Source organism: Limanda limanda, chromosome 5 (genome assembly GCF_963576545.1).
Source record: "Limanda limanda chromosome 5, fLimLim1.1, whole genome shotgun sequence".
Classification (NCBI taxonomy): domain Eukaryota; kingdom Metazoa; phylum Chordata; class Actinopteri; order Pleuronectiformes; family Pleuronectidae; genus Limanda; species Limanda limanda.
The window spans coordinates 9,160,253-9,171,340 of record NC_083640.1 but is presented as its reverse complement, the minus strand read 5'-3'; the positions used below and the strand labels follow the sequence as shown (position 1 = coordinate 9,171,340).

The following is an 11,088-nucleotide window of genomic DNA, read 5'->3' as shown; positions in this document are numbered from 1 at the left end:
GCTGGGAGAGGCAGAGGCGAGGGAAACCTCAAAGTACAGAGCAAAGTCTGAAAGCCACCACTCGGGTTTCTACTTCACTTTCCTCGGTCGGAAACTGCTTCGGGACGTCTGAGTCGCCCGGGGACTGGGACCTGTGCGGCGAGCCGAGCTCCGAGCACCACTTCCCCGCTTCGTTCCTCCGCTGCTCCCCGGTCAGAACCGCCCGACCGACCCGGGTCAGCGGCGCTGCTCTGCCCCAAGTCCAGGGCCCGAGCCCGCTACAGAGACCCCCTCCGTCCGCGCCATGGCAGGTAAAAGCTCCGGAGCTCACACGGTGGTCGTGTCCGAGGGGTCGCTGTTGTTCTGCTGTGTCCGTCCCGTAAGGCACAGATGCTGGGTTCGTGTCCTGTGTTGTGGTGAACCAGCGCAGGCTAACTCACAAGCTAGGATACTTCCAAGATGCTAGTGCATGTGTGTCACTGTCAGCGTGAAAGTGAGTGTTCGCTACAGCAAACAAGTTTAAAGTATCTCCCTCAATAGGTAGTTCCTCCAACTACAATATGTGATAAGTAAAAAGTTACACACCGCCTCGTTCTGTTAGCACAAGTCACTTAAGACCTTTTCATTAGCCTAGGTAGCACCGAGCTAACGCGTGTAAAGTTGTTGTGTTGAAACGTGTGTTGTTGTGTTGTGCAGGGGCCGGTGGTGGGAACAGTGATGTGCAGTGGTGCTTCTCTCAAGTCAAAGGAGCCATAGATGACGATGTCGCAGAAGGTAAGTCCATGTGGTGACCACCGACCTGAAGACCTTCCCCAGAGAGCTGTCTGTAGGGCATCCTGTGTACGCCTCTGTTGGGTTAGCTTCAATGCTAAAGGGTTTGAGGTATTTATACATATGAAAAGCTTTATGACTAATGGCTATTTGTGAGCACCAGTCTGTCTGCACTGGAGTAAAAGGGTCAGTGGTGTGTGACACTTGCTCATAGTCCAGTAGGCCTGTTATAGACTGGTCAAACTTTCTATTTCTGACATAATTGCTGCAAACTGTCAACAGCCACTACTTTTATGGCCCCCCTCGTTTATATTAGGCCAGTGTGTGTTATTTAATGCTTGCAGGCTTGAGAGTGCAATGCATATTAGAACTGAAAAGTTACAAGTTTAAAACTCTGCAAGACGAGGACATTTTGCTATTAAGAAGTAAGTTCAACACGTTATTTGGTTGACTAACCATTTTACTTGACTTCTACTTCAGATTTGCTTCGTAGTGCATGAATGTCCTAGAACTAAAGGGTCTGATCAGCCAAGTCAAAAGGAGAACTACCTGGATTCTGTTGGTATTTAGCCATGCGGTTGGAAATGGACATATACTGCAAACCGATAACAATAGAGGTGACTGTAATTGCAATGTGATCAAAGCATCACAGTATGAAATTAAAAAAAACCTGGGAGGAAAGTGTCCTGACAGAATGTTTTGACCTAGTTTCTTGCAAACAGAAGTTCTTATCAATAGTGGATTTAGTATTGGATGCATTACAACACAGGTTGGGGGGGGGGGGGGAGCTTAAATCGTTCACAGGAGTTCATATCCGCACAGATATTTTGAGCCAAAGTGATCTTCAAGTTTGCACTTATGGCTCGTCAGACTCTACTGACCAGTCCATGCTTGCTACCAAAACCGTGACTGATGCCTTCGATAGAGCAGACATTACCTACAGCAATCAGTGCTGTACTATGACCACCAACCTTTCCATGCTCATAATTTGCTCATGAAGTAGAAATGTATCCCCACAAGCTAGTTGAGTTTTTTCTTATATATATACTCATATATACTCATTGTAGTTTTTGTATCCATATAAGCAGAAAGACCAAAAGTGAAAAAATGACTAATCACCCTTTATTCTATTGTCCAATTAGTAAATTCACAAATGCCCTATACACCTATGTTTACAGTACATTATGATGGCACGGTTGTTGACAGTAAGCTTTGCCTGAGAACAAATAAATAAATGTGAGCCTCTCCTTGTGTCAATAGTATACATAGCCGTACATACGCTGAAAACACGACAGTAATGTTGCAGTTTTTATTTTAGATCTACTGAAATAGTCTGCTTCACTTAGTTTTTATCTGTGAGCTTGTGTGGAGTCAGGCAGTCCCAGGCACTTTGTTCTGTGTTACGAGAGGAACAACACCATAGTCTATATTAAGGCTTGCTCTAGCTCAGAATAGTGTGAGTCAGTAAACAGGGATTGATTGTTGTATTGTAGGATTTGATGAGAATGCTTGTCTTTGAGAGGCACTGAATAGCAGAAAAGATTGGTTTCCACCTCATCTTCAAGTTTCAGTGCACTACCCCGTTGTAGTGTTTGTGTATTTAAACATGTACACCACTGATCAGTTGTGTTCTCACTGTGGTTGACAATGTTTTCTCACCTCATAGGTTTTTTAAACGTCAGTAAACATACAATATTGATATATCTGTTGGAGAAATATCAGGTATCATTTGGGAGGAAGTAAATCGTTCAAATAGAAAACCCCTCAGAAGTGACCTTTAAAATTAGGGTAGATTAAAAAAAATAGATGATTTGATTGATTCTAATTTCACAACTTTATTGACAGCTGACATAATTTCTACGGTTGAATTCAACCACTCTGGGGAGCTGCTAGCCACTGGGGACAAGGGAGGTCGTATTGTCATCTTTCAGCAGGAGCCCGAGGTAAGTTTTGGTCACTCATCTGATTAAAGTTAAGGCTGCACATTTTATTTCATTCAGAATCTACGGTGAAATGCTGGTTCCTGCTGACGGTAAAGGTCTTGAACTTAACTCTTTTCGGTTGTCTGTTTTTCTTTTTCAGAGCAAGAATCAGCAACAGTGCCAAGGAGAGTACAATGTTTACAGCACCTTCCAGAGCCATGAGCCTGAGTTTGACTACCTGAAAAGCCTTGAGATTGAGGAGAAGATCAACAAGATTCGATGGCTGCCTCAGAAAAACGCTGCACAGTTCCTTTTGTCTACAAATGGTGATTAAACCATCTGATTCTAAGCAAACTGATTCACTGAAATAATAATTAATTGGTGATAATGAGCTATTTTTAAACTGCAATCTTTCCCGACTGGCTGCTGTAGACTTCGTTTGGCAGCAAGTAATCTAAATTAACACAGTTTGTTATTTAAGATAATATTTTATGAACTCTGCTCTTTGACTTTGGCAGACAAAACCATAAAACTGTGGAAAATTAGTGAGCGTGACAAGAGACCAGAGGGCTACAATCTGAAGGAAGAAGATGGCCGATACATAGATCCCAACACTGTCACATCACTACGGGTGTGTATAATTGACTTTAACACTGTCCCAATAATGTTGAACATGTTCTTTTTTTTAAAACATGTTTTATATGTCAGATTTGTAATTAGCGACAGCAAAAAGTATTAACTTGCTTACCATGCATTACTTAAAGCAGGAAATCAAGGTAGTGAATTAAAACTGTGATGATTTGTTTGGTTGCAAACGACATGAAAATAGTCATTGCAGCACTTTCTGTCAAAATGTTGATTCATGCTGTCATCCAGCCATCATCCACATGTCTTATTAAAGAAAGCACAGGTTTAAAAATACACATGCAAACACATTTGATGGTGATCCTAATCCTGCTCCTCTCCTCAGGTACCAGTGTTCAGGCCCATGGACTTGATGGTGGAAGCCAGCCCTAGACGAGTGTTTTCGAATGCTCACACTTATCATATCAACTCAATCTCAGTCAACAGTGATTGTGAGACCTACCTGTCTGCAGATGACCTGCGCGTTAATCTCTGGCATCTGGAGATCACAGATCGCAGCTTCAGTATCCTTTTGTTGTTTAATTGTATGCTACATCATCTTTTACAGATCACAACAGTTTTCATGTTCTGTGGTGGAGATAATGCAGCACCTCAGGACATTCCAAAGAATTTTTATGTTTTTGATTACTGGGCCTTCAAGTCTCTAAACAGTAGCCTCTTACTTGGGAATGTTCATTTGTAGTTTGGGTATGAATTGACAATGAAAACATTTCAAACTTCTGATGGATTTTACGAGAACATAAATATCTGACTCACTGTCAGTTTATGATGTGACCTTGCATACATCCTGTTCATTTACCCACCCACATCAAACTGGATAAAGTCAGACTGTCCCTGCTGCAAAACTGAACTTCACTGCACATAAGGACACCTTTTCTGATCCATGTCTGTAAATTCATCGTCAATTCATTCAACAGTTTTATTATATAAACCATGCAAGCAAGGATCACATTTTTGTGTTGTTGAAATACATTAATTGTTGTGATATTTAATAATACCACCAGATGTCCCCAAAGTAATGATTTTAACTTCTGAACATACTGTAGTTACTCTATAAATGAAATGTTGTATATGTTTGACCCTGAAGAAGTTACATTTTGAAAATGTTTTCCTGCATTGCACTGACTAAAGATGTGAAAGGTCCTAAATCTCTAATGAGGGTAGAATGAATTATGCGACGGCCAAATGCGACCATTGTGCGTGCATTCCCAAAATAAGCCGTTATTGATGTTTGTACTGTAGATTATCTGAATACGTGATCACAGGCAGAATTATTCAAACTTAATATTCTTATAACCGTATTAACCCGCAAAAATATTTATTATTTGACTTAAAACATGTGGGGGAAATTCTGATTGCAGTCTGTGTGTACTAGCCCTGTAACAAAACCTTTTTGTCTGATTCATATTTTGGAAGTGTCTCTTTAAGTTGTGTAAATGTCTGTTAAGCCACTTGACCTTAACCTCCCTTCTTCAGATATTGTTGACATTAAACCAGCCAATATGGAGGAGTTAACAGAGGTGATCACAGCTGCTGAGTTTCACCCCAACCAATGCAACACCTTTGTCTACAGCAGCAGCAAAGGCACCATTCGTTTGTGTGACATGAGGGCATCAGCCCTGTGTGACAACCACGCCAAAAGTAAGCCAATTTATGTCATGCTGTGTGCCTGCAGGGGAGCAGTTGTACTCTGAGGTGTGTGCTGAAGGAAAATGGATGATACACAATGAAATAGGTTTAAATGTCTAAGTTCTCTCTCAAAATGGAAAGACTGCTTTAATGCATATAAAAAACCTAAACTCTGGATTGACTTACCAGATGACATTAGACATGCCATATGCAAAGCTGCATTTTAATCCCTTCTTAAAATGTATTTTTTATAATTTAATTTATTTCAGAGTTTAAATTTATTTAAATTAATTATAATCCTATCTTATTTTATTGTTCATGTGTAAGTTACATTGTAAGTGTTATAAAAGTGCTCTACAAACGAGACTTATTTGTAATTCTATGAAGGTAGTATCCTTATCTATCCACATGCTTTTAAATCCCAGATATTTAATCTGGGAAATAGCTTTTATAACATTTCAACTACAACATTTACCAAAAAAAATGTAAGCTTTAATCAAAACATCCTTTGGAAAGGGGAGAGGGAGGCATGGCAAATGATTGCACAAGGAGTGCTTTAGAAATTTACAATTTGAGTTGCAGCACAATAAACAAATAGAGTTTAAAAGAGAATTATGGGAGTGTCTTTGTTTCTCTTATCACTGTTTGTTTGACTTTTTTCAATTTTATACAAAGCTGGCTTGTGGAAACATGATGTGTATGATGGTTTTCGTACAGTGCATCTTTACAATGTTTCTGCAATAAATTCTACACAGCTTTAAAAAAAAGTGTAGTCTGTTATTGTATTTAGTAGAAGTCAGGGGGGTAAAATAATGTCATATATCCTTTTCTTTTTTTAAGTATTTGAAGAGCCAGAGGATCCGAACAATCGCTCGTTCTTTTCTGAAATCATCTCATCCATCTCTGATGTAAAGTTCAGCCACAGTGGACGCTATATGATGACCCGAGACTACCTGACTGTCAAAATCTGGGATCTCAACATGGAGAGCAGACCAGTAGAGACATATCAGGTGTGTAACTGCTGCCGTGCCAAGACAAAAGATGTGTTTACTGTTTTTCCACAAGAGGGGAGTGTTTCACTGAAGTCCTAATGTCAATATCCAGGTGTCGAGTAATGTTATTTTACTCTTGCACAACTGTTCTTTACTTTTTTTAACCAGGTGCATGAATATCTCAGGAGTAAGTTGTGTTCACTCTATGAGAACGACTGCATCTTCGACAAGTTTGAATGCTGCTGGAACGGGAACGATAGGTGAGCAACCTTTTTTCTTTTTTTTTTGACCGATCTATCTCCACATCGCTGTCAGTGCTGGAGAATGCTCAGGTTGCACCAATTATCATTATGCAGCAAAATGCTTTGGGTTCTTTTGTATTTCTTATAATCAATTAATGTCTTTCAGGCAGGTCCCTTCCTACATGGTGTCAGGGGAAAATAACTTGTTTCAGTTGAGGATTTGCACATGAATGAATGATTCAAATTGTTGTTTAAACTTGATGACAACATAGCAATTACAGAGTCGTTTGCTAGCTTAAAGATTGTTGTTTAGAATTGAATGGTATTTTGGAAAAAGGCAGGAAGTTGAGAAGAATGCAGCATAAGACTTGTAAAAGTCTTCGTCTGGTGAGTCAGACTCACTTTCATGAGAACTATTTTATGAATTTGAATGCATCATATTTGGTTTCCCTCACACATTCAACATGTATGATGCATGCCCATGTTTTGGGCTGACCCTTATTTGAAGATGTACCCAGTGACGCTGGTCTTATCACATACTGAGGTTATCTGTCCCCTGCAGAGCATAAGGCTGCACATGATGTGGTGTGGGTGGGAGAGGAGTATTCTGTCCATGCTCTGAATAGTCTTGCATAGAATTATTATTTTTCTTTATAATTGTGATCTGTCATACCTTGTCTCTCTGCAGCGTTGTGATGACGGGTTCCTACAACAACTTCTTCCGGATGTTTGACCGAGGCTACCGGCAGGACGTGACCCTAGAGGCGTCACGGGAGAACAGCAAGCCGCGATCGGTCCTGAAACCCCGCAAAGTGAGCACAGGTGGGAAGCGCAAAAAGGATGAGATCAGTGTTGACAGTCTTGACTTTAACAAGAAGATCCTCCACACTGCCTGGCATCCTTTGGACAACATCATTGCTGTGGCCACCACCAACAATCTGTACATATTCCAGGAAAAACTCAACTAGCATCTGTTGAATCGCTCAGGTCCCAGTTTCTGCTTGAGCCCCACTGCTCTGATACACACGCAAAACAAACATCCGTCTGTCTTTGACTAAATCCCCAAGTCTTGCTATGATCTGCCCCTAGTTATTTAGGTTCTGAGCTTTTTCAACAACAAACAGTGGCATTAACACAGTACATCCAAGCTGACTCCCACAAGCAAGTTTTTCATGTGTATTACATTAACCTAACATAAACATGCAGATCTGAGACCAGACTTTGGGACTTGGTGTCAAGGGTTCCTCCACTAGAATCACTCCATTCACCAAGTTTCTGTTTGCAACTCCACTACATCCCAAACCAAAGGGAAAACATGGTCCACACACACACACAGATATTTGGTTAGTTTGTTCCCTTATTCTTTTGTGCCATTGTGACATGATTCATTTGTATGTCATAGCTACCAATTGTCCAATAGTTTTTGTAGCTAACATGTTTTATTATTTTCAAAAGGAAGTTCTGTTTATCTGTCACCATGCTCCTTTTCACACTGACCTGAAACTCTGCTAATACAAGCTGTCAACACTCCGTATCCAAATATTTGTCTTTTTGCCAAGTTCACGCAAACTTTATGTTCACAAATGATGGCCATGTTTATTTGCATATAAAGCAGAGAAGTCAAATCTTAACTCAAATGTCCACAAGAGATGCATTTAGGATGATTATGTCAAAGTAATTGTTTTGAAGTAGTACATTTGCAAGCAAGGAAGCTACAATAACATCTGATAATGAAGAGTAGAATCTGCCTTTTTAATGCAGGAAATAATGAACTTCAATTTATCCCTTTAATAACAGGTATGTTTCTAAAAATGTGTCTCCAGTGTAAGAGTTTCTGACACAACTGAGATGCTGTAGTGAGTGTCCTGAACAGAATCCGGTTTGCAGAACATTCCCTGGTCTCAGTTGCATTAACAGAATCTGACGAAACGTTCACTGAGAGCTGGATTGGTCTATTTAAACTTGTGGACAGGAATGCATGTGTAATTTCTTGTGAATGAGCTAGAACATTTAAAAAGAAGTCTTATGTAGTCCTCTTAACATAGACACAATAATGGTGTATGCTTGTCTGGCATTGTGTTTTTGGAAATTGAACAGGGGCTGATCATGCCAAAGTAACTAGTCCTCTTCACTCTGAAGTTAGAATCGTTTAAAACTGTCTTTTAGAAAAGGTGCCGTGGTCAGATCGCACACCCTCGCACATGTGGGGACCACCATTAAAGCTCAGGACAAAAGCTTCTAAACGTGGCGTGCTGTGGCCTGATCCTCTTGTGGTTAGTGGCAACATCGTTGAGCGCCTCCATCAGCTTCCCCACAAAGAGCATGTCATGTAGATTGATCGCTTTACATCCTGGATCTTCTGTTTGTCGAGTTTTGTTTTTTTTATGATGTTTTGTACCGTACCTGATTAAAGAAGAATAACCACTATAGCTGATTTATTTTTGTATAAATGAAAGCAATAGGATTACAGTCTGATCACTGTAGTTTCTTTAGCTGTCTATCTCAGACTGATTGTAGATGGAAGGTCACTTGACAGTCAGGTGGCCTTTTCGTATTGACTGTATGACTTTGGGACGTTTTGTTAATTCTGGCAGGTATTTGATTAGAGAGCGAGAGACTTTTTGTGACATGGGATGTCCACAGAAAAGTGTTTTCAGGTGTCAGTATCTCCGTAGTGACAAGCACTATAACAGTTTATTTTTTAAATTTGGCTTACTGTAACTGTTTGGGTAGAACTTATTTGGACTCTTCAGATATATATCCTGAGATGATTAAGATCTTAATGTTCTGTTTCTGTGCCATGGTTCTGTTTATGAATAATTTTTGCTTGCTGTGAAAAGAAGGGGTCCTTGTTGGCCTAAGTGGGGAAAGGCATTTTAATCAACATTTAATATTAAAACTGTTAAATCAAGCTCTCTCTAAAGCTAGTCAAGTCAATTGACTAGGATGACTTACTGACTGGTGAAATGTCTTCTCTCTCCTGTGATGCAGGGGTAATTCTCCTATACAAATGTGTTTATTTAAAAAGGAGAATCTGTGAAGCACTTAGTTTGCGGACAATTATTGTATCAAACATGTCATTAACAACTACTGAGCAAATTAACTCGGCTGTTTCTCTGCTGCATTATGCTTCGGTCATATGCTGCCACTTTACTTTGGAGCAACACTTTTCACTTCATTACATTGTTCTGGTGATCGCTTAAGCCATTGATTCAGTGCATGAAGGTCCACTGGCCACAATTATGTGTCAGTCCTACCACGGAGAATTGATTTTCAAAATAACTACCCATCTCCAAATGTGAGGTTAAGCTACTGTCTCTCTCTCAGGGCTCTGGGTTAAGTCCTAATAAGACACTTGGCTTTTTTCATTTTCTCTTGCAACCTTTTAAAAATTATTTTCTTTATTGTCTGATGCAAGATTGTGTGAGGGTGGTTCAAGTTATTTGCCTTGTGTCATATATGTAAAAAACCTGTATAATGTGGCACCTTTGTCCCATTCCACAGTCAAAGATAATTCAGTCAGTTCGTCAACAATCAAAAGTTTTGGCCTGTCATTCATATAAATGAAGCGTTTGCTCACTCACTCACTATTGAGTTATTATTGTTCTATACATCTGTGGAGAGAAATGTTTGAAGATGCAAAAATCTATACAGAGAGGTTAAACAGATCAGAATTTAGTTTTCTTTTATTAAGTAAATATTCTCATTGGCTTTTCCAACATCCCATCTTTGCAGACATGGCAACAAAATAAACAAACCAATCTTTTTCACTTTCCCCTCATGTCTCCATAGCTTTTATTGAACGCTATGGTATAAACCACAAAGATGTTCACAACAACCCAAATTGCCTTTCTTATAGCATTAAAGAGGAAATATAATCAAGTATGTTTCTTGAACTTTCTGGCACGCCAGACAGGAGACTGCTCAGGGGAATTTACTGCTGCTCCGTGATCAAACCTTGTACCTGCAAAGCCGGCAGCTTCTCAGGAAAACTGCCTTACTCAGAGGTAGATCATGGTAGACGATACTTTTCTTTTTTACATTCAAGTTTTCTGTAATGGCTTTGGAACATGAACCTTGCCCTTCATACAGTGTAAAGGATCATTAAATCTCAAGGAAACGGTCTAAATTGGAGTAATGACTTTTTTTTATATACATGTCTAATGTATCACAAGAGCAAAATGCACTTTTATTTTTGTGAATTTCATTAATTTGTATTGTTTATTTCTTTCAAGGGGCTCTTGAATAAAGATTGTAGGAGAGCTTTGGTGATCAGTATAAATGGTTCATTGTACAGCTTGGTTTGTCTTTGTCAAATGGAATAAAGAACAATTTAGATGAAAAGTAAAAGTATTTCAAAGAACATGATTTCTGAACTGAATGTGTTTCTCTGTGGTTTTTGTATAGAACTTAAAATAACCTGATCAGATAAATAGAAGCTTTACCAAAATTTGGGGGATGAGGATGTTTATCCCTCTGCATCAGTGACAGCTGAGGCCGAACGTTATGTTTCCAGGTTGTCTGTCCCTCCCATTCTCCTGAGCAAGCTATTTCAGGAATGCCTTGTGGGAATTTCTCTAGTGTTCACTTGAACTTGAGGTCACAAAATGTTTTTTGGTTATAACTCACGAATGGACGTGCTCATTATGACAATTTAAAGCAAATGTCTAACAGAAAGAAAGAGGTCAAATGTGATGTCTAAAGGTTGATGGCTGACTTCCCTGTGATGTCAATGTTCTGCTAAATCCCTTTTCTGGCCGTAATTCAACACCAACAGGAAGAGGAACACTTAGGAACAGGAGGGGAGATTATGACCACACTTCCTGCAACATCACAGGTTGGCAGAGGCAGTAATCCATGTTATTGTTGGCCTTTGAATGACAAACCTAAGCCTAAATTAAAAAAAAT

General features: G+C 39.6%; 1 protein-coding gene across 2 annotated transcripts; it reads left to right on the top strand.

Moving 5' to 3' along the window:
- ppp2r2aa (protein phosphatase 2, regulatory subunit B, alpha a) lies at nt 1-10,530 on the top strand. 2 transcript variants are annotated; one of them, XM_061071174.1, is made up of 10 exons: nt 1-290; nt 676-753; nt 2,596-2,693; nt 2,833-2,998; nt 3,191-3,303; nt 3,643-3,820; nt 4,794-4,958; nt 5,787-5,956; nt 6,107-6,198; nt 6,869-10,530. In XM_061071174.1, exons 1-10 carry the CDS (start codon nt 284-286, stop codon nt 7,146-7,148), a joined length of 1,347 nt encoding a protein of 448 aa, XP_060927157.1. In that variant the 5' UTR covers nt 1-283; the 3' UTR covers nt 7,149-10,530. The 2 variants fall into 2 exon arrangements, with proteins under 2 accessions (XP_060927157.1, XP_060927156.1); XM_061071173.1 differs by lacking the exon at nt 1-290 and adding an exon at nt 396-472.
- The last annotated feature ends 558 nt before the right edge of the window (nt 10,531-11,088 follow it).

What these genes read in the sequence shown, in the direction of transcription:
- ppp2r2aa (XM_061071173.1), top strand. Translation starts at nt 439, where the DNA reads ATGCTAGTGCATGTGTGTCACTGTCAGCGTGAAA. An exon ending in AGATGACGATGTCGCAGAAG is followed by an intron (nt 754 to 2,595) that starts GTAAGTCCATGT and finishes CTTTATTGACAG; the next exon opens with CTGACATAATTTCTACGGTT. An exon ending in GTGTGACAACCACGCCAAAA is followed by an intron (nt 4,959 to 5,786) that starts GTAAGCCAATTT and finishes TCTTTTTTTAAG; the next exon opens with TATTTGAAGAGCCAGAGGAT.